Genomic DNA, 21,233 nt, shown 5'->3' with positions numbered 1-21,233 from the left:
TGTGCTGCAGCAAGTAAGAATTTCATTGTTCTATGTGGGGCATACGACAATAAAACACTCTTGACTCTTGAGCCTCAAATAAAATTCAAACTGGTTTGTCAAATATGATTTCAAAAGTCCATGTTAACTGTACTATTACTGTTTTCTCAGTGCACTATTACCACTCGATCAATAATACATTATGGCATTTCCCTTACTATTGAATTGAATTGCATACTTTATTGTCACATGTGACAAGTCACAGTGAAATTCTTTGCTTGCATCCCCAAGGTATGCCAATAGTCGCCACATAAAGGGTGCTGACAAAGTTACAAAGTATCCCGGGTCAAGTCCTCCTTTGTTCCCCCGCCCTTTCCCCCTCCCTCATGGCGGTTCCTACTATTGATGTCAGGCTGATCCAAATGATTCAGTTTGCTTCAAGTTTAACCGTGAAGAATGTCCGTGAGGTGGGGCATCAAGCATCGAGTGTAAAACCTGCAATAGTAGACCATCAGTACCTTCCGATGTGGGAAAATATGGCAGTGTATGCAGTACCTTACATTATCGAACATTAATGTTAATGTCATTTTTCACACTGATTTTGAAGAGGATTAAATGGGACAGGTTTTAGCAGTTGTACAGGATGTAGCATCAGTACTGATGCTGAAGCTTTTAAAAATGTATGTGTAAAATTGTGAACACTATTGCCAATGCATTAATCATGGGGTGACAGTTGGAGTTGCCAATCAGACACTCAACTGTCAACAAAAACATAACCGGGACTGTTAATGGTTAATTCTGCCTGTGGTGGGTCATTGAAAGGGTTACATACTCCTGTATGTGTCATTACTGTTCCCAATGTTTCATCAAACCACTAATATTTTTTGATTATCAGCAGAATCCCATCACCTTGGTTACTAAAGGAAGTGAGTACTTCCTTTAGTAAATCACTTCTCAGAAACGAACCAGACGACATAATAGCACAGCAGGACAGATGGCTGTCTGCTGGTGCGAATCAGAACGAAAACATGGTGGTGAGGCTTTTGAAATATCCAGGTGGCTTGGTGTGCTGCTGATCCTTATCTCACCAGCTCCAGTCATGAGAGGCTGGTGAGCAGCCTAGTTAAATAGGAGAAGGGAGCAAGGAGACACTCAAAATGATGCCTTTGCTTGACTCTGTAAATATGCCATCTGTGGATGTAATAACAGAAGTTCCATGCTGCTGCGATAACAGTGCCCGTGATTAGAGAAAGCAAAATAAATCTCCTGATTGGAATTTAGCCAAGCGGTAAGATGGAGTTGGATAGGAAATTACATTGTTGTTTGTGAGGGTCCCTTGGATTGGGTGGAGTTTGAAATGTTTTTCCTCTGCCAACTCTTCAATGACTCCTTGCTGGGCTTTACAGTTAAGCCATCAGTAAACCTCAAATCCTCTTGATCTGTGTCTTTGCTCAACATGACATAAACACACCAGTCAGGAGAGTGATAGGAGACTATTCCCATGAAGAGTTAATTATAGTATTTCAGACTGCATTTTACTTTCTTGAAGCATTCTATTTAACTATGTGGTAAAGTGGAAACTAGTAGAACATGTGATGACAGATTATTCAAATTGTATTTTACAACAGAGATTAATGGTTAATATTCAAGGGTCTTAAAACTCTTTTCCACAATTTCCAAGGCAATTGTAGCCATTCCTTGTGGGAGTTAATTTGATACAATACAGGAAACAAACATGGAACCAATTATGCTGCCCCACACAAAAACATCTGGCCCAGCAGAGACTAGTGGGGTGCCGCAAGGCTCGATGCTGGGACAACATATATTAACGATTTGGACGAGGGAATTAATTGTGACATCTCCAAGTTTGCAGATGACACAAAGCTGGGTGGCAGTGTGAGCTGCGAAGAAGATGCTATGAGGCTGTAGGGTGACTTGGATAGGTTGGATGAGTGGGCAGATGCATGGCAGATGCCGTATAATGTGGATTAATGTGAGGTTATCTACTTTGGTGGCAAGAACAGGAAGGCAGATTATTATCTGAATGGTGTCAGATTAGGAAAAGGATAGGTGCAACAAGGCCTGGGTGTGCTTGTACATCAGTCATTGAATGTAAGCATGCAGGTACAGCAGGCAGTGAAGAGAGCTAATGAAATGTTGGCCTTCATTGCAAGAAGATATGAGTTTAGGAGCAAAGAGGTCCTACTAAGTTGTACAGGGCCCTGGTGAGACCGCACCTGGAGTATTGTGTGCAATTTTGGTCTCCTAATTTGAGGAAGGACATTATTGCTATTGAGGGAGTGCAGCGTAGGTTCACCAGGTTAATTCACGGGATGGCGAGACTGACATATGATGAAAGGATCGACTGGGCTTGTATTCACTGGAATTTAGAAGGATGACCTTATAGAAACATATAAAACTCTTCAAGGATTGGACAGGCTAGATGCAAGAAAACTGTTCCCAATGTTGGGGAAGTACGGAACCAGGGGTCACAGTTTAAGAATAAGGGGTATGCCATTTAGGACTGAGGTGACGAAAAGCTTTTTCACCAAGAGAGTTGTGGATCTGTGGAATTCTCTGTCACAGAAGGCAGTGGAGGCCAATTCACTGGATGTTTTCAGGATGTAGTTAGATTTAGCTCTTTGGGCTGAAGGAATCAAGGGATATGGGGGGAAAAGCAGGAACCGGGTATTGATATTAGATGATCAGCCACGATCATATTGAATGGTGGTGCTGTCTCGAAGGGCCGAATGGCCTCCTCCACCTATTTTTCTATGTTTCTATGTAAATCGAGAATCTTTTATGAAAAGTTAACTAAAGAAACTATAGATTTTATTGTTCTGAAATGTTCTGTTTTACCAGGATGACAGGTAACTGATAATTATGCCCAGATTTAGGGAGGAAAAAGAGAAGCAACAAAAAAAGAAAATATATTCTGTGGTTAAAATGTAAGAGTGCAGGTGCAAAATGCTGTTCTGATTCCATATGTGCATTTGATCTGAGCCTGTGTTTTATTGTATGTGCTGTGTTGCAGTGATTTTATTATTTTGGTGCACATTTTTACTGAGAAAGTATCCCATGAAATATACTTTTATTCTGTGAATAATAAACAGGACGACAGCTTGTAAAAAGATGGCAATAAGCTTAAACTTTAATGTGCATCGCATCTCGCTCAGCATCGTTTCCCCCACCATCTCTCTCTTTCTCTCTTGCATCTTGCAACAGAGCTATTCTATCTCAGGCTCTTGAATCAACAGAAGCTAGGGTGCTCTGATGAGTTGTTTATCTTTTTGGTGAGACTGTGGCTCAGAGAATCTTTATGTTAGAAAAGTTAATATATCTTTGTTCTTTTAACATTTAAAATTTCCTAAGCATGTTACTTAAGTGTGGCATTTATAGAAATGTGATCTATTAAGATGACACTGGATTGCTTCAGTATCGTCAGCAGAAAGAACGATTATTTGTGTTTAAGATTGTTTTAAGAAGACACAAGTGATAAAACATAAAGAACTAAAAGGACATTTCTAAAGCTAGATCACAATGTTATTGTGTGACTGGATGTTCTATTCTACTCTGGAGATACAATTTCAAATGACTGGCACCCACTCTTCGGTTTTATGCCAAGAGAAGTTAATCTGATAAAATAAAAGCTTGCATTTTTATAGCATCTTTGACAGCCATAGACAGTCCCCAGGTGCTTCACAGATAATCAACTATTTCTGAAATGTAATCACTATTGTAGCTAATGCAACGCCCAGTCCATGCACAGTAAGATCCTATGAACATTGGTGTGATGGACCCAGTTCATCTGAATCATTGATGTCCCTTGAGAAAAAAAAACTTGGTCAAATGTCTGTGAATCCAAAAAGAATCACCAGCTGTGCCCAATAAGTAAGCCCTGGACTTAAACAGATTCACCTCAAGGCAAGTACATACAAAATGACAAATAAATGTGACAACTCCAAGTAGTATCAGTGTAAGGTTTCTTTTGCATCTCTGTAAAATAGTGCCAGGAGGAAGATTGTGTCCATTTGAAAGGATAAAGGGGCTGTCCCACTGTGGCGACCTAATCTGCGAGTTTAGAAGAGTTTGCCCTCGACTCAAACTCGCAGCATGGTCAACGCGTGGTCCTAGGAGGTCCTATGAGGTCACTGGAACTCTCCTTCATGCTCGAGGGAAGTTCCCGCATACTCGCGACCTCAGCTAGGTCGTGGAAAGATTTTCAGCATGTTGAAAATTTTTTCACGAGTAAAATTTGGTCGGCATCGTTCTTTTTAACTCGTAGTGCAGTGGAGTGGGGTCACTATGTAGTTACAGGCAGTCGAGGGCAGCCTTAGGCAATCTCCTTCGCTGACCGGGCATTTTGATTGGCTCATTGGAGTTTTCAGGACCAAGGAAACCCGACCAGTAGGTAAAATGCCCGCTAAACTTTATTAAACTTCTTAAAAGTGTCTCCACTCCTCCTTCTCCCCCACTTCTCTCTCATTCTCTCCCCTTCTCTCCACACCCCCCCCCCCCCCCACACCCCCTGCACTCTCTAAAGGACTTATTGTACACTGTGGCAGCCGTCTTTTACCTTCCTCTTCACCGCGGGTGTGAATTTCAGACAGCGCTTTCCCTGGCCCCGCCTTTGCGATGTGTTTGTGTGTGCGGTCGATCGATCCATCCAGCTCGAGGTTTTCCAGGCGAGTGTCCTCGAGCATGAAGATCGAAGACACTCTTCTTAACTCGCTGATTAGGTCGCTGCAGTGGGACAGCCCCTTAAGCAGGACCTCAGTTTAATGAATGAGCAACCTTTGCAAATGACCCAAACATCCCCTTTACCACCTATTTTTATCTTTCATTCCCAATTTATGCAAGTAATTGCATGGTGAGAGGACATAGTTCAAATGTCTTGCCTTTTGTGATGTTTCAGTTAACAGCTAACACCGTGGATAGCATGGTGACGCAGCGGTACAGTTGCTGCCTTACAATGCCAGAGACCTGGGTTCAATGGGTGCTGTCTGTACAGAGTTTGTATGTTCTCCCTGTGACCGCATGGGTTTTCCCCGGGTGCTTTGCTTTCCTCCCACACTCCAAAGATGTAGATGTTTGTAGGTTATTTGGCTTCGGTAAAAATTGTAAATTGTCCCCAGTGTGTAGGATGGGTGCTAGTACGAGGTAATCGCTGGTCGGGGCAGTCTCGGTGGACTGAAGGGCCTGTTTCCAGTCTGTATCTCTAAACTAAACTAAACTAAATTCTGCTTGAATTATTAAGGTGCAGTCTATTAAGAACCTTGAATTTCCTCTCATGTCGACTATATATTTCAGCTGTCAGTTCTTCAACATAATTGCTGAGAGGCCTGTTTTCAGTTATCCATAGGGATTGATGGCTCAGACCAGGTAATAAATAAGCTAAATAATCTTCTTGGATAAACAATGCTATACTTAGGTGACCAAAGACTGCACTGTGTGATGTGTTGACCAGTCTGTCACCTTCAGGGGTTTAATAGTTTAGGCATAAGATTTTAAATCTCGGCCTTATTATTTAAGTGCAAGTTGTTTATCTTGGAGTGCCTTAGATTAATAACTACAAATCTACTATTCTACAAAATGTAAATAAATCTACTTCCTGGACATATCTGGATATCCATTTAAATAATGCTGCAATCAAGCCTTTACTTCAAAATATTCCACATTAAGCCATGTATATATGCATGCTATTGGCAAAGTAATTTAACATCTGAAAATTATTTAGTATTCAACCTCAATGAGAGTGGCATGTCTATCATGTGAGGTCCATCAATATTAAGTGACCTTCAGGTTCACTGACACTTTTTCATTCAACACAAGGCTTGCTATATCAGATCAATCTTCTAACCCTCTTACCTTGCATACTGACGAACAACCTCAGTATTTGTCTATATCGGCCTGATAGCTCTTTTACCTTCTCTAGATTTACAGTGAGACAAAGCAAAACAAATTCAAGAAGATTCTTTTGCATGACAGCTGCAGTTTTAGATTCAAAACACTTATCAGCTTGTGTACTCAGAAATGACTTTTAGATATGTGTGGATTAACGGATAGAAGGAAGGCATTCAGCCCACCAAGCCTGTGCCGACACCTCCAACCAGCCACAAAAATAGTCTTTGAGATTAGCATTGGAAACTATCAAGTTTGCCAATCCTGATTACTGGCTTGTCCCTGCTGGTGTAAAGTGAATTTGTGTGAACATTGGAATAAGAATAAGATTGTGACAGAATAATATATTAACATCACTGACGGGGGCAGCTTTATTTATCCAGAAGCACAAATTCACTGCATTGACAGAGGAAAATCAACAATTATGCTTTATTTTCTGGAGCATCCAAAATAATCCCACCATGCCCTTATACTGTACCTTTCTCTGCTTCATTTACTTGTCATTTTTTTCTGTTTAGGCATTATAAATGTTTATGTTCAGTCGGTTGCTTCCAATTGTGAAGATCAAATCCAGGCTGTTGCACTAAAAAAAAACAGATAGTTCTGGCAAAGGGTCTTCACTTTTAAACATTAGCTCTGTTTCTTTTCCCATAGATGCAGCCTGCCCTGTTCAGTATTTCCAGCATTAACTGTTTTCATTTTAGATTTCCAGAAATTGAAGTTTTAGATTTTCACAGAGTGTCTCTACCTTGTACTCAGGAGGAAGATCCATACATTTTAACATTTTGTAGGGATATTTTTAGGATCTTGTTTTCATGTGAGATGAAGTATTTCATGGTGTATAATAGTGTTTTCCCTTAAAGTGAGAGAACCGGTAAGTGAAAGTAACGAGAGAACAGGAAGCTAGTTGCAGAACTAAATCAAGGACCTAACAATGCACAAAGAGCAAATTGCTATGTGCAGCTGTAATTAATGGTATATCTTGCTTTACCAACCATTTAAACTAAAAACGGCCTTAGTGCCTTTCATAACGTTGCAATACCCCAAAGCATTTTGCAGCCAGTGATTAATAAACAAATAACCCATTAATTTGTTTTCAGTGGTGATGCTTAAGGGCTCAATATCAGTCAGATCCATAGGAACACCCATCTGCTCTGCTGTGAGGAGTTGTATTTCACTATTATTTCTGATCATTTGTTTAAAGCAATGTATGTTCTAACCATTCAGCCCTCTGGTATTTTAGAAACCAGTTTTTTTTTTAGGATTCTCAAAGTAATTTTGTTGTCATTGAAAATATTATAAATGGGATGGTCAGTTATGCAATATTTACATGCCACTCTTGTGGTCAATGCTATTGAGTAACAGAAAGAGAAACTGAGCATATGAAAAAAATGTAATCCAAAGATGGTAAATGTTAGAACATATTGAGGCACACACAAGAGATTACAGTGCTGGAATACAGAGCAACAAACTATCTGCTGGAGGAACAGCGTGTCATGCAGCATCTGTGAGGAGAAATACATTTTAGACGTTTTTGAGTCCGAACCCTGCCTTAGGACTAATTTTTTCATTGTTTCAAGTCAAGACATCCTGAGCCAAACCATCAACAAAATCCTTCTTCCCCATAGATACTGCCCGATCCGCTGAGTTCTTCCTGCAGATTGTTTGTTGCACATGTTGAGGCAGGTCCTGGACATACTTTACTCCTGTACCTTGTACTTTAAAATTGCAGATTAGAGGTAACAGGAATGAACATTTCATGTCACATTAGGTTTGTCTTGGCACGTCATGACAAGTTAATGGTAAAATTCAATCTGGTTTCGAGACTTTAAATTGTTTTTGCATGACAACTTGCTACAGGGAGAGGATGGACAGACTTGGATTGTTTTCTCTGGAAAGCCGGAGGTTGTTGGGAATATATAATATTATAGGGTTGAGAATGATATCTTCATCTGCCACGGCACCGAGTATAGCAGTTGGGACGGTATGTTACAGTTGTACAATTCGTTGATTAGGCCACACTTGATATATTAATGTACATTTCTGATTATCACACCATAGCAAGGATGTGGTTGAGCTAAAGAGACTGCATAAAATACTCGCAAATGTTGTTTGTTCTGGAGGGATTGAGTTATAAGAAGAGATTGGATAGTCTAGGAGTGAAGGAGGCTGACGAGAAAGCTGACATGGGTTAGAAAATTATGAGGAGCATAGATAGTCACTGTCCATTTCTCAGGATAGGGTGCCTAAAACAAGAGGGCACAGAGGTTGGGTATTTGGGAACTGCCAGAGCAGGTGGCAGAGGAACCACAAATGCAACATTAACAATATATATTTGGACAGATAGATGGATAGGAACGGCTTAGAGGGGGGATGGGAGAGGGTCGAATTTGTCTGTGGTAAACAACAATAATTGTAAGCGAGATATCATCACCAATTGTATTCACCATCTGATATTTGGTCTGAAGAAGGGTCACCTGAAGCATCACCTATTCATGTTCTCTTGAGATGCTGCCTGACCTGATGAGTTACTCCAGCACTGTGTGTCTTTTTTTGTAAACCAGTTACTGCAGTTCCTTGTTTCTCCTGATATTTGGACCCAAGGGGCTACTGATCAGTCCATTGACAGGAGGTGTCAATTCTTGGGTTTTATCATTCTTAGAGCAGGTAGACAGCCCAAAACCTGCAGGGGAAAGGGATACAACTATTTTCCTTTGCAGAATGGGTTATGGTATTGGGAAAGCTGAGCATCAAGGTAATGATCAAAGGATTTGCTTCTCAAAGATTCTCAACATCTTAGATCATGCACTTACAGAATTGACAGATTCATGAGAATCTGAAGTTGAAATCCAGGACAGCTGTGGAATTGTTGGAAAGGTTGAACAGCTGATGCATCTTTTATTTATTTCAGTCCTTCATCTTTAATTCACACCAAGCATTTTCAAAGCACATTGACTATTTACAAAACAAAGCAAGTTTCCTGCCTATGGGGGAAAAAATAAGCAACAGAACTACCTTATTAGTGATAAAATAGTTTTGCTAAATATTGGAATTTTATTTTCTAACATAAATATTTTTTTCATGTTACGCAAGGGTGACTGCTAATTATGAAGCACTCATGTTTGATGGCTCAATTAACACAATTAAATGGACCAGGCTCATTCTTAAAGTACTAATTTTTCCATTTAAATAAAACCCCATAATTTATTATCCAATTCTTACTGCTCTAAGACCACGTGGACTGGTATAGTCCTTGTGATGAAGATGCTATTAAGTTGGGAATTTCCAGCGTTTAATGGTAGTAGTGAAGATGGAATGGCAATATATTTTTGCAGCAGCAGAGTGTGTAACTTGGATGGGAAATTGCAAATGCTAGTGACCCCATTCACATGTTGCCTTTGTTTCTCATGATGGCAGAGGTCACAGACTGGGACTTGCTTAGCAGAATGACAGAGAATATTTTGTTCATATTATAAATTACGTGCCTCTGGTGGAGGAGATGGGGTGCCATTCAAAGAGCCTCTTTATGCTGAATTGTGATAATGTTCTTGAGTATTCTTGGAGAGACACAGAACCAGGCACAGATTTGACAGAAGCTTTAGAGAGTCAGGAAGTGAGTCTCTTGCCAGAGCATGTCCAACTTCTAAACAGCTTTTGTATTTATGTAGTTGATTGGATCATATTTGTGATCAATGATGACCCTCATAATGTTGATGATAGGGAACACTGATGAAGCAGTTGAAGGTGGTCGGGCAGTGAAACTGCCATGCAGAATTCCTGCAGCAATAACCTGGAGTTGATATGTATAAGGTGCAACAGCCACATTACTTTATGCTTGATATGGATCCAGTCAATGGAGACTTTTTCCACTTAATTCCTTTTGAATTATGGAACTATAGCTCTCTCAGCCCCATTCAATCCGATGCTACCTGTATGATTTGTTATTCTTATTTTTACACCTGGTATTCATCTCATTTGTACATGTTTGGTTTAAGGCTGGAATGTGGTCTTTTCCAATTCTTGCGGACAGGACATACTGAGCAATTTTGTTGAATAGATATCATTATTGGATCTGTATAGAGGCAACTGTTTAGAGATTTGTCTGGAACAGGGGCACAAGTGCTCAGCAGATCGGGAATAATCTTGTGACGGAGACTCAAGCCGTGAGGTTGTAGATGGTTCATGCCCCATCATACTTTGTGGATGTCTAGGTTTGAAATGTTGGAACTCCATCAGAATTCTGTCAAAGCATTTTCATCAACCTTAAATGTTGGGGTGGGAGATTGCAACCTTCACGTGGTCCGCCCTGTTTCGATGAATGTAATCAGCCTGTGCACAATCAAGTAAGATCAAATAGAACAAGTTGTCCTTCAACTTTAGGCTGTGCACGCCATATGCAAGAAGAAGAACCTTAAATGTTCACCCTGTTTCTCTTCCCATGGATGTGTTCTGACCTGCTGAGCATTTCCAGCCTTTTAAATTTTTTCTTTAGCTTTCTCCCTTATGTTCATTCACTCACCACTTGCAACAAGCCATATATGGATAGTATAATTTTCAGGACTTGTTCTGCTTGCTTAATGGTAGTCCTGTCTAAACCACGCCAAGCAATGGACATTTGAATGACAATTCGCCCATTTAGTTTTATTCTGTCCTCTTGATATCCTCGCTGTTTCATTCAAATGATGTTCAACGTTTAGGAGGACTGATTCATCATCTGAGGGAGTGAATACTGTTTGGACTCTGCCAGAAGTTATCTTGCTTGAGTTTGGCCAGTTGTCTTGTCCCTTCATTAAATCCTGAGTATGGATTGGGAACAATCCCATATCCACTTATGATTAGTGGTTCTGGTGGGATAGGGGATCCTGATAGAGGAATGTAGGGCATTGGGTGAGAGTTATTATTTTCTGACTGTCTCTATGGTAAATAATTTTTTGACATATCTTTTATTAGATCTCTCAAATTAGACATGATACTAGATGTTTGTAAGCATATTTTGAGGGCCAACAGGACTGGGTGCATCTTTATTGAATCAAATCTGCTTACATTGGTTTTAATCTTCTTATACGTTCATTACAACTGTCTGACTTACCAATTATTTTGTGGAATATATAAAATTCAAATATATTTTGAGGTCTGGAGTCACATCTTGACTTTTGTGTGCTACTGTTCCTAACAAAATATATATTTTTTTGTGCATGAAGTAGAATTCATTCTGAACACTTTAGTTCTAACTACAGGTTCACAATCTTTTATCCGAAATTCCGAAAACCGAAAAGCTCCGAAAACCGAACATTTTTAACTGCCGGGATCGAGGCGCAAACTCGCGACCTTGCGGCCACGAGCCGAGCACTCTACCAATTACCCCGCTAAAAATCTACGCTAAAAATCTTCCATTCCGAAATCCGAAAAGTGTCTGGTCCCAAGGTTTTCGGATAAGAGATTGTGAACCTGTAATAGCAAATGTTTACAGAATCCAGCATTATCCCAAAGTATAATAATAAAGAGGAGATAAAGGGGCTGTAGATGCTGGAATCTGGAGCAAAAATCTGCTAGAGGAAACCAGCTGGAGAGGCAGTATTTGTGACAGAAATGGACAGACAACGTTTCAGATTGGGTCCCTTCTTCAGAGTGATGGAATAGTTAGGAGAAAACTGGAAAAGGTGGATGGGTGGGGGGGCAAAGCCTGGCAAGTGATAGGTGGATGGGGTGATTGGTAATGGGGTGGAGTAAGGGGCAAAGGTTGGAGGTGAAAAGAAGATAAAAGAAAGAAGCAGAGGTTTGAAATGGAAAGGCGGAGGGAGGGATATGGGTGGAAGGGACCAGGTGGAGGGAAAATAGAGGGAATAAAAGGGAAATCTGGGACGGGGATGGAAGATAAGTGTACAGAGGAGGAGGAAGAATAAAAGCAGACAGATCATGACTTTCTGTTATGAAATGGTACCATTTTATTGATCATTTATAACTAACAACTAAAATATGAATAGTCTGTTCTGGCCCATTATCCTGTGGCAATGATGGCATTTACGTAGGCTGCTGATTATGAGGCGTTGTATCCATTGAGTTCTTTTGAGGCACTGACCTTTCCAGATGTTCAGGGTCCTGATCATATATTGCAGATATTTGATAACCAGTATCCATTTGATCAATAGCTAATTTGTAAATTATATCATTTTGTTTTAGAAAAGTCAAAAACCTTCACATTATATATTTATATATTAGGAAAGGTTTATACTTTCTTGCAGGATTATTTTTTCCAACTACATGCAAACACAAAGCTTGTTAATCTGTTTATTATTTTTACATTTGAATTTCAGAGTTGTTGGTGGTTTTGAGACATTGACGGCCATGGAAAATGTGGAGAGTGATGTGAAGACTGACTTGCCAGAGGTACTGGTATTCTGATAATAGCACAGCTTTTGAGAGTCTATCCCAGTTTTTCCTTTTTCGATCAGATGATGAACACCTGGGGATTTAACAGTTGTATTCCAGTTTTTGGAGCTGATGCTGGAGTGAATTCCGGGGTTTGCCTTTGTGGATAGCATTTCATTTAATGTGAAGATTGGACATTCTTATTATGATTGTCTGAATTCCCATTAATTTAATCTATTGGGATTCCAGTCACTTCAGAACATGAAAGAAAATGTGTATAGTAATACATCTTTAACCATCCTTAACTGTCCTTTCATAAGTTCCTCCATACTCCTGTCCTAGCCCATAACTGTTGGTTCCAAAAATCTATCAATCTCAGCCTTGATTTTTTTCAAAGACAGGGTATTCATCTCCCTGTGGAATAAGGAACTCTAAAGAATAAGGAACTGTCAGCTTGTATGTTTTTTTTCACACCTCATTCCTAAATGGTTCCTTTCTTTGACACCCAGCCAGCAGAAACCATATTAAAGCATCTACCTTATTCATGTAAGCAGCAGCTGAAACAAAGTACATTGTATTTGTTAATTCTCAAAAATATCTTTGTAAATAGCACTCAGAGCTAGTCAACATATCCATTGATATTGACATGTACTTTCTGAGGAAAACCATGGCTGCAAACTAAAGAGCAATGATCCAACGTTAAATTTACAAAACCAACCTTCTCCGCCACATAGAACATTACTCACCAGTGAAAGATTTAAATTCATATTTTAAAATAATAACCATTTATAGTTAACTACAGTATAAGCCAGCATTTGAATTAATAGCCACTGATAATTTAGTGCGAAGAATTGCATGGATGTTTATGTATCGTGTGCGTATTAACTTTTCTAGGCTCTGAGTCAAACTGCAACATAATTTATTTAGTGTTCATATTAACAGTATCCTTTTCATCTGTTCACAGGAAGAGATCAGAATTGAGAACACAGCAGTGTTTGTGGATCCCTTTGAAGAAGCAGATCTTCTGGTGAGTTCAGGGAAAGAAATGGAATCGCATGATCAGACATCTTGCACCTGACTGCTGATGTACTGCAGTAGTTTGTGTCTTTCCTTGCATATAACCCTGTAAGAATGCAGTACCAGAGAGCGTATTATCCCATTGTTGATAAGAAATTAAATCTGTGAGTTGTATCATCCCCAGTTCAATATTGACTTCTATCTGTTTGGTTGAAACTTTAATAGGACCTGTTTGTCAATGAGCCATTTGGAGAAGTGGTTATTTAAAATCAAATGTTATGAACTGAAGCAAAATTAATGAGTCCGTCAGACTGCACATAATAAATGATCTTCTGGGGGATCATACTACAATTGAACTGCACATTAGGTTTGAGCAGTCTCCTAAACAAAAAACTGCAAATGCTGGTTTACAGAAATTAACATAGAATGCTGGAGTAACTCAGCAGGTCAGGCAGCATCCCTGGCGAACATCGATAGGTGAGGAAGGGTCCCAAACTGAAACGTCACCTATCCATGTTCTCCTGATGTTGCCTGACCCGCTGAGTTACACCAGCATTTAGTATATTTTTCTATATAGCTAGTAGAGGTATTGTCAGAGCTCCAGTAGCCCAGGTTCAATCCTGACCTCAAATGCAGAAGTCACATTCTCCCTGTGCACTTGTGTGGGGTGGAGTTTGTCCGCCATCAACAATCCTATTGGTGACCTCTTAGAGGTGGAGATAATAGAGGATGACTTGCTACAGCCATGGGCGGAAATCCCGGGGGGGGGATTTTGTAACCTGGATTTTGAAATTCAGTGGAAAAAAAATCTATTCAAATCTCCGCTTTCCGCGAGACAGTGGGGGTGGGAGTGATGATCGAGGGCGCCGATTGAATGAGAGAGATGTCTGTCAGCTGGCAATGGGGGTGAGGGGTGGCGGGACATGATGATTCAGCGCGGTGATTGGAGGAGGGAGGTGTCGGTCAGAGGCGGACGTCGGGGGGTGGGACTGAGGATAGAGTGCGGTGATTGGAGGAGGGAGACGTCCTGGTAGAGCAAAGATCATAGAGCGGAGTTTGAATCGGCCTGTTCGCGGGGCCTTTCATTGCCCGGCGCGACTTAAAATCGCGGCGGGATCTTCCACCGCCCTGCGGTCAAATTGCTGCGTGGAGGAGATCGAGTCTCTGGATGTTGAAGCCCCCGCCGGGGGATGGAAGATCCCGCGGCCGGTTTTAAGCCGCGGTGAAAACCCCCGCGAACGGGCCGATTCAAGCCCCACGATTCGGGGTGGACGAAGCTGCTGTTGCTGGAATTTGGAGTCGGTCACCAAACAGGTCAGCACCTGATGTTATCGTCCACAGGGCCCACGGCCGAAGACTCACGCGCATGTTTGTGTGTGTGTGTGCGCACGCACGGCCACCAAGAAATTGTGTGTCCCCCCCCCCATGTTCTGATAGCGATTTCCGCCCCTGGCTACAGCTATACGCGTCTTGCAGGATCCCATCTGGATTTTTATGTGTGGTTTTGGCCTTTCTTGAAGGGAGGATGTTCTTGCCTTGGATAGAGTAGACAAAGGATTAACAGAGTGTTTCCTGGGATGGCAGAATCACTGAATATACTCAAGGCAGTGATAGTTACACTTTTGAATTACAAGAGAATGGAGGGATATTGGGGATAAGGTGTGAAAATGAGTTTGAGGCCAAGATTGGATCAGCCACAATCTTATTGAATAACAGAGCAAGCTCAAGAGGCCGACTAGCCTGCTTTCGTGTTTATGTTTTTACTTCATAACATTTCCCTCAGTGATTTGTCAGGACCTCTTACCTGATAAAGAAACTTGAAGTCTTTGTTCCTAGTAAGATAAAAAGTATCTTAATTTTGTTTGCATTGTTGCCTCTCACAGATGTGATTCAGTGATAACTTTCAATGTGTGCTGTTTCATTGCATGTTTATAAATCAAGGGAAATATGTTGCAAAAGCTTTATAATGTAATCAATTTTAAACTGCATTCATTAAATTGAAGACACAAAGAACTACAGATGCTGGGATCTTAAGTAAAACAGAGTGCTGGAGCAAATTATGGATATCCTCCAAAGATGCTGCCTGTCTGGCTGAGTTAATCCATGTTTTAATCAATCAAATTGAATATCTGTTCTGACTATTGAACTTTTCTGAACTGATTTGGTCAGACATGACTAACTACTTGTAGAGAAGTTACATAAAATGTCCAGCAACCCCAAAGTCCGTTTTTCAACTGTCTTCAATTGAGAAGTGACTTTGTCAGTATCAAGGGTAGAGCATTGAACCCAGGCATATCTGGTCAGCAACTGAAAGTAATTTTTAAAAATGTAGTTGCTGGAAATCTAAAAGGTATCCTCTGGAATTACTCTGCGTCTGTGGATAGTGAAACAGAGCTCATATTGTATTTTGAAGACCCCATCATCAGAACATCCACTCTGAAGGATGGTCTCCATGAAATGTCAAACGCCGTTTCAATTTCCACAGATGATGAGGATGAGGATGACCTGACTTGCTAAGTGTTTCCAGAGTTTTCTGTTTTTCCATCCAATCGGCAACTCGAATTAACCCAACTAAAGGCCATCGATTCCAACACAAGATACCCGCAACAAGAATGGTTGCCAGTTGAGTGTACCGATTTGTGTTGTCAGATTAAAGGTGTCACAACTTCACAAGTTATATGAGTAGAATTAGGTCAATCGGCCCATCCTGTCCACTCTGCAAGTCAATCATGGCTGATCTCTGCCTCCTAATCCCATTTTACTGCCTTCTCCCCATAACTCTTGACACCTGTTTTAACCAAGAATATGTTTATCTCTACCTTAAAAATATCCACAGACTTGGCCTCCACAGCCCTTTGTGGCAATGAGTTCCACAGATTAACTACCCTCTGACTAAAGAAGTTCCTCCGCACCTCCTTTCTAAAAGAGCGCCCTTTAATTCTGAGGCTATGACCTCTGATCCTAGACTGGCCCACTAGTGGAAACATGCTTTCCACATCCACTCTATCTATGCCCTTATTCTGTAAATTTCAATGAGGTCCCCCTCAACATTCTAAATTCCAGCGAGTGGAGGCCCAGTGCTGTCAAACGCTCAGTCTGTCTGTGCAAAAAAGCATCAGAGTGTAAACGTTTTGTCTTGTGCAGCAGAATATTGAAGATTGAAAGCATATTACTGTTGAAAATATGCCATTTATCATGCACAGGCTGTGAGCCTTATGGGAGAGGAGGGGTGGTTGAAAGCTTCTTGACCATACATTTCTTTGTTGCCAGATTGCAGCAGAGAGGGAGAAAAATCGGATTGAGGAAGAGGAAGCAAAGGCCAAAGCAAAGCCAGTTGTGCCTAAAAGCAGCACAACCCCCAAAACCTACCGACAAGGAGTTGGAAAATATATCAACATGGGAGCTAAGTAAGTTTTCCTATTTTATTTATTTTCCATTTTCAAATCACGTGAAAACTGTCAGATTATTGAATCAATATTTCAGGAAGATGTAAATAAAAGCTCTGGATTTGGTTCAGGGAGAGCAAGTGTGATACGGTGATGAGAGTAGTTTAGATGGTTCGAGATCACCACACATGCTTTGATCTTAGTAGTTTCTTACATTTTCTACATTAACTAAAGACACAGATTCTTGAGAGAATTCTGTGCTCCTACCTTTTCAATCATTTGTTTTTTTAATGCTAATGCTAAGTGAAGGTTCTTTGAAAATGAGACAGGATAAGAGGGTAAGTTTAAATGGCAAACAATCCATGCCCTTTGACATTCCTCTACAATAACCTTATTCTGGCTGCTGGAACAGTAGAGTCTTGGAAATATTGTAAACTGGTAGTCTCAATGAAAATAAATTTAAATAGTATGAAGAGTACCAACCCAAAACGTCACCTATCCATGTTTTCCAAGGATGTTGCCTGATCTGCTGAGCTTCTCCAGCACTTTTTGTTTCTTTTTTAAAATAAATCTAATGGTCTCCTGGATATGTGGTCCTTGTGGTTCCCTGACCTGGGTGTATTTCAGTCACATTCTAAATCTATCAATTTGCAACCTTTTGAATGGATGCATGAAGGTGGCAAATTGATAGATTATTGATATTATCATGCCAATAATCCTGAAGCCTTGAAGATCAATGTTGAATTACTGAACGAGAACTTAAGGCCCCATGTTTGGTTTGTGTGTTTAAAAGTGGCATTGCATCCTTATTTTCCACGATCTTTCTCTTTTCAGGGCTAAAAAGCGGACAGTGGAGAATCAGGACAGCAGCCCTTCCACCAGCAGTACCAAAAAAACAAAAGGGATCACTGGCTTTGGTAACTTTAGCTCGTGGTAGTTCTCAGTCCAAGCCACAACAAGAGGAGAAAACCTCAATCAGCAGTGTTGATGAGAGATTTGAAAAGATCCACAGGTGGTCAAATGCTTGACTGAATTTCTACCGTAGCACTCCTCCTCCATGAGCTAAAAGTAGTATGAGATGCAAAGTCCATGAATAATCTAAACAATACTTGAGTTTCCATTCTAGTACAAACAAGAACTTTATTTCCTTGCTGGGACCACATTCTGGATTTTGTTAAACTCCATATTCAGACGATGAGGTCATCCATTTTTCCTCATGAAATACATTTATCTATGCAGTTTCAATTAAACTCAATTGGATTCCTAGCTGAGATGATTTATTCAATTATTTGCATGATTAACCACAAACTGGTTCAGATCTACAGTAAATTGAGACGGGGAGTTGCTACATATGTTGTGGGCAACTACTTTCACTTCCTCTCTGCCATGTGATGATCAAACACTGATTATATTTAAGAGATGTATTTGTTTTTGGTGAACAGGCATCACTTGACTGGGTCATTGAGGACTCCTTTCATAGGTCTTTGCAAGAGAGTGAGTGTTAGATATGTCTTAATTATGTTTCATAATAGTCTTTACTTGTCAATTAAGAGGAAGGCATTCCAATGATTATAATCATACTTCACCCAGGGATGGTTGTAGTTGTTCAAGGACTACAATCCCTGCCCCGAGATGCCTCTGCAAAAGTTCCTCAGGGCAATGTCCTGAACCCAGATATCTCCAGCTGCTTCATCAATGGCCTTCCTTCCAGCTTAGCAGCAGAAGTCGGGATGTTGAATGATGATTGCACATTTCATTTGCAACCCCAGAAAAATTGAAGCAGCCCATGCCCTCATGCAGGAAGACCCAGCCAACAGTAAGGCAAGGACTGATAAGCTGCAAGTGAATTTGCTGCACAAGGGCCAAGCCATAGCTGTCTCCATCAGGAGAAAGTCTAACCACCTGTTATTGACATTCAATTGCATTATCATCGCCAATGCTGAAAATCAATTTTGGTGAGAAGACTATTGACCAGAAACATGACTTGGCAAACCAAGAACAGGTTTATTACTTTGTATCCCAAAATGATTATATCGTCTCTTGATGTATTAAAAGCTTTCTACCATCTATAAGACGGAAGTCAGGTGTGTAATGGAATACTTTCTTCTTACTTGGATGAGTGGAACTTGAACAACACCTGGCAACAAACTCAAAGCAGCCTGCTTGATTAGCACCCAATCTACCATCCTAAGCATTAGTTTCCTTTCCACTGTTGCATTGTGGCTGCAACACATACCATCTATTTGTGGTGGAGGCAGGTTCGATTTTATCATTTAAAAATAAATTGGATAGGTATATGGATGGGAAAGGAATGGAGGGTTGTGGTCTAAGTGCAGGTAGATGGGACTAGTGGAAAATAAGTGTTCGGCACGGACTTGTAGGGCCGTGATGGCCTGTTTCCGTGCTGTAATTGTTATATGGTTATATATCTAGAAAAGGCCTCTAGATGTATCTAGCTATACCTCCAAACTCTAAGGCTATACCACCACTACACGGAAACATCTCCAACTGCAGATTCCTCTCTGCAAATATATCACCATTCCTTCATGATTGCTAAATCTAAATCCTGCAGCTCGCAAGGTGACTCAAGAGGGTGGGTTACCACCACCACCACCACCTCAAGTACAATTAATGCTGACCTTGGCAGAGCCACCACAGGTCTGAAAAATGAACAAAATACTAAGAATACGCCCAGATTAAAAGCGCAAACCCGGTACAGCCAATTTGGAACCATCAGAGATTGTGTATCAAATCTCTTCCCTTGTATCATCTCGCCTGAAATTGATGAACCAAAAAATTAATCTAACATTTATAATGAAAAATTCATCGAAAACATAACAATATTATATTTACAACTTACTTAACTAGATTTAATTTATTGAGGCCACAGAAGTTGTTCCATCTAAAATATGATGTGGTAGTACAACTATTTGTAACTTTGTGAATGATCAAAGTAAGTCATTGTGGGAGGGAATTCCAACATCACAGCTCTCTTCCTGGCATCTCCCAGTACAAATACAGGAGTTCAAGGATAAACAAGGTTAATCTGATATTCGGCCAGATTAACTTTTGCTGTGTAATTCTATGTGATTGTTACTTACATCCCACAACAGCAAGGAATGCAGATGCATTGGGCCAAGGAGTCGTGTGCGGTGAATACTGGTCACTCATGAGAGGATTTAATGTTATGTGGAAGAAAGTTAACTTGAACACATTGTGAGGCTTAATGGAGTGGATGTCGGGGCCATCACTCATGGGAGAAATTCTACTGATTCACGACTGATAGGAAGACTGCGATCATACACGTCTAACAAAAAGTCAACGCTAAAGAGTGTTGGATCTGCAGACTGAAGGCAGCCGACAATAACAAGGCAAAGGCAGATATTTGTCAGCAGCTGGCTCTGTAGTACAACGTAACATGTTTTTGAGTATACAGATATAAACTCAGCACAAATACAGCATGTTTCCATCACAGACTTTGCTTTGTCACCATTTCGAGAACCAACACTTCAAGTGTCTTCGGTTTTTTTGTATGTTCAGAGTAAAAGTCAGTGAAATCAAATTCAGGTGCACAATGGCTGAAAACAGCTTTGCCTGTTACCAGCAGCCTCAAACAACCAAGCTGCTGTGTGCTGGTTAGGGGGAGGGTACATATGCAGCTGGCTGGAATCACAACTTGCATCAGTTACACTCGTCTAGTGTTTCTCTTACTCATTTGCAGAGAGAAATAAAAATATTACTGACTTAATGCTGAAGCAGCTTTCGTGATGCACGTGTAGGTTGTGGGACAGAATTCCGCATTAACTGTCGGCTTATTTCGAGTTTGGAATGGTCACAGGATTTGATTACAGATACATAACCAAGAGCATCAGATGCCATAATCTTTTATTGACTCCCAGGATTTGGATGTCAATAGCAAGGTCAGCATTTAATCCCCATTCCTAATTTCCCTTGAACCGCGTGGTTTGCTAAGACATGTTGTGGATCAGTTTAGGTAATCAGTCACACATCAGTCAACAATTTTGGTCAAGTTAGCAGTTTTGGTCAGGTTAAGTTAGCAGATCTTCTCCCTAATGGATGACAGGTGGATTTTTGCAGCAGTCCTATAATTTAATGGACACTGATGTCAATTTAGTTAATTGACTGAGTGATAGTATTTGAATTGATGACTCTGGAAAATCAAATGAGACTTAATTAAACTAATACATTAACCACAACACAAACATACCCAAAGAGACTTGCGGTTTAAAAAAAAAATATCCTTCATTTATTTATCAGCTTCCATGATAGTACTACATCAAAAAATATTTTACAATTTGAATTTTGAAATTCATTTACAGGGTTTGAAGGAAAGTGCATCAACCTTTATGCACACAATGAGATAATACAGGAACCACATGATGTTATTATAACAGAAGAGGCCATTTAGTCCATCAAGTATTTTAACAAAATCATGCTTCTCTCCCTCACTGTTTTCCTTTGGTCCTCTCAGAACTAGCTACCTTCTGCATGCATTCCCCTGGCTCAAGCCACACACTCTTTGTCGCTGCTGCTCCCTCTATATTCTCTCACCTCTCACAT

At 40.4% G+C, this 21,233-nt stretch overlaps 1 protein-coding gene across 1 annotated transcript in view; it reads left to right on the top strand.

Annotated features, from left to right (window-relative positions):
- ppil2 (peptidylprolyl isomerase like 2) overlaps nucleotides 1–18,724 on the top strand; it is a 183,257-nt gene extending 164,533 nt beyond the window's left edge. The window contains exons 17-20 of the mRNA XM_033043526.1: nucleotides 12,195–12,267; nucleotides 13,214–13,276; nucleotides 16,537–16,673; nucleotides 17,487–18,724. Coding sequence (XP_032899417.1) covers nucleotides 12,195–12,267; nucleotides 13,214–13,276; nucleotides 16,537–16,673; nucleotides 17,487–17,589 — 376 coding nt within the window. The 3' untranslated portion in view covers nucleotides 17,590–18,724. The remainder of the gene's footprint in view (nucleotides 1–12,194; nucleotides 12,268–13,213; nucleotides 13,277–16,536; nucleotides 16,674–17,486) is intronic.
- Nucleotides 18,725–21,233: the final 2,509 nt, after the last annotated feature.

The sequence above is a fragment of the Amblyraja radiata genome, chromosome 25 (genome assembly GCF_010909765.2).
Source record: "Amblyraja radiata isolate CabotCenter1 chromosome 25, sAmbRad1.1.pri, whole genome shotgun sequence".
NCBI lineage: Eukaryota > Metazoa > Chordata > Chondrichthyes > Rajiformes > Rajidae > Amblyraja > Amblyraja radiata.
This window is presented reverse-complemented; position numbering and strand designations above follow the sequence as displayed.